The 2,775-nt window shown below is 36.0% G+C and overlaps 1 protein-coding gene across 1 annotated transcript; it reads right to left on the bottom strand.

Moving 5' to 3' along the window:
* Positions 1–881: 881 nt before the first annotated feature.
* On the bottom strand, positions 882–2,055 carry LOC142537465 (uncharacterized). Its single transcript, XM_075642975.1, has 2 exons — positions 1,233–2,055; positions 882–1,134 (listed from the first exon to the last, which is right to left on the bottom strand). Exons 1-2 carry the CDS (start codon positions 2,053–2,055, stop codon positions 1,106–1,108), a joined length of 852 nt encoding a protein of 283 aa, XP_075499090.1. The 3' UTR covers positions 882–1,105.
* Positions 2,056–2,775: the final 720 nt, after the last annotated feature.

Consider the following 2,775-nt stretch of genomic DNA (forward strand, 5'->3'; position numbering starts at 1 on the left):
TCCCTTAGGATATCCAACAAACATGCATAATTCTGATCTAGGTTCCATTTTATCCATCTTTCTCTTTAGCACATAAGCATGACATCCTCATATCCGAATATGTCTTAGATTAGGCACGCGCCCATTCCACAATTCAAGAGGTGTTTTAGAGACAGATTTAGAAGGAACCATGTTCAATAAGTATATTGCGGTTTGGATAGCATATCCCCAAAAGGATGTACTGAGCTTAGAGAAACTTAGCATAGACCTGACCATGTCCAAAAAAGTCCTATTTCTCCTTTCAGAGACACCATTCTGCTGAGGTGTAGCTGGTGCGCTCAATTGGGATATTATCCCATTATCTGATAGGTATGTTCTAAAGTCATTGTATAGATACTCGCCACCTCTGTCTGATCGAAGTGTTTTTATGCTCTTACCTAATTGTTTTTCCACTTCATTTCTGAATTCCTTGAACTTTTCAAAAGATTCAGATTTGTGGGACATTAGGTAAACATAACCGTATTTAGAGTAATCATCAGTGAAAGTGATGAAATACTCAAATCCTCCTCTAGCTTGTACACTAATTGGTCCACATACATCAGTGTGCACTAATTCCAAAACTTCATTGGCTCTATGTCCTTTAGATTTAAAAGACCTCTTAGTCATCTTACCTTCCAAACAGGATTCACATACAGGCAAGGATTCCACCTTTAAATTACTTAAAGGACCATCCTTGACCAACCGTTGAATTCTATTAAGGTTGATATGACCAAGTCTCATGTGCCACAAATAAGTTTCATTAGTGGGAGACAATTTAATTCGTTTGTTGGATTCAATGTGATGCAAAGAGCTGTCATCTTGTTTTAAGACATACAAATTGTTATTCAAATGTCCCTTGCAAATAAGGGCTTTATCCAAGGTAATATCAACCACCATTTGTGAAAAATGGACATAATATCCTTGTCTAAACAATAAAGCAACAGAAATCAAATTTCTAGTAATCTCCGGAACATAATAACAATGTCTTAAAACCAAATGTTTATTATTCGAAAAATAAAGATAAACAATTCCAACAGCTTTTGCAGACACCACAGCCCCTGTGCCAACTCTTAGAGTATATTCCCCTTCATTGAGGTTTCTGGTTACTTGGAACCCCTGCAAAGTATTGCATATATGATTAGTGGCTCCAGAATCTACAATCCAAGTATCAGTAGAATCAACCACTAAACAAGACTCAATAAAAGATAACTCACCACTACCCTGCTTCTTGGAAGCTAGATATCCTTGGCAGTTTCTCTTCCAATGACCCTTCTCTCCACAATGGAAACATTTTCCCTTAGGCTTGCCATCTACCTTGACTTTCTTCTCATTTTGTTGTGGACCCTTCTTGTTGGGCTTCTTCCTTTTATTCCCATTTTTACCTTTCGGCTTGGAATAAGACGGCCCAGTAGAAGCAACAACAAATGCATCACCAGTTTTAGTCTTAAGAACACTTTCAGCATTTTGGAGTTCCTTCATCAGCTCAGTCAGGGACATGTTTAGCTTATTCATGTTATAGCTAACCTTAAACTGTGAGAACATCTCAGGGAGAGTCTCAAGTGCCATGTCAACCTGAGTCTCTGATTTGATTTCAGCCCCTAACACCTCCGCCACGTTAAACTGAGCGATCAATGCAAGCATATGATCTCTCACGGGCGTCCCAGGTTTCATGCGCATGTTCATAATGGTTCTAATGCCTGCTTGTCGTGTCTGGCGTCCTTGATGCTCAAACATTTCTTGGAGGCTTTCCATGATTTTTGTAGCAGTGTCCATATTCTGATGTTTCTGTTGCAGCACATTTGAGATGGATCCCAAAATGTAGCAACGAGCCATCTCATCAGAACTGATCCACTTATCATAAGCCTGCTTTTGAGCTACTGTGGACTCCGCCGTAGGCACCGATTGACAGGGTTCATTGAGCACAAACATGTGTTTCTCCGCAGTTAAGACAATCAATAAATTACGTTTCCAATCAATGTAATTTTCTCCGACTAGTTGGTTGTTGGTTAATATCATGGACAGTGAATTTCCAGTCATTTTTCTGAAATTAAAATAAATTTAAATGAGCAATGCAATAAAATAACGTGTTATGCATGAAATGCATTTGTAGATCCCAAAAACTACTACAACACAAAAATTTACCTAAAACTCCAAAATACATAATTTTTTCTTTAGGAAAAAACATGTTATTTATAGCTAGGCTGAGACCCTCCCACTAAATTCAATATATCTAGCAACTCATGCAATATTAATTTAGTATTGCTTGATTTTGGCCATCAAAAGATATTGTAAAAATATTCTATAGGAAATTCTCACAATATCATTGACTTAAGTGTATACCATTAAATTAATTATTTATCAAGTACCAAATTAATTATGTCACCTATAGGGTGGTCACAATTAATTTTACTATAAAATAATTATAATGAGTCCAATCAAGTAACCGAAACAATGTAGCCCCCCTATAGGGAGACCAATAAAATTGGCACGAGGCATACATAATTCTTACTAATGGACTAATAAGGGAGACCGTGGGTTTATTTAAAATATACCCTCTCACACTTAATATTTAAATTTAATTTTGGGTTTTATCCGATTAATAAAATCATGCCTATTTTAACTCTTAAAATAGTTCAATTATTAATCAAAATATTTATTCTCTAAAAATAGAATAAATAAAATTTTATGCATGACAATATGGTTACCTAAAGCGGTGTTTATGCAATCTACATGACATGATATATGAATGATAAAATA

The sequence above is a fragment of the Primulina tabacum genome, chromosome 2, assembly GCF_025594145.1.
Source record: "Primulina tabacum isolate GXHZ01 chromosome 2, ASM2559414v2, whole genome shotgun sequence".
Classification (NCBI taxonomy): domain Eukaryota; kingdom Viridiplantae; phylum Streptophyta; class Magnoliopsida; order Lamiales; family Gesneriaceae; genus Primulina; species Primulina tabacum.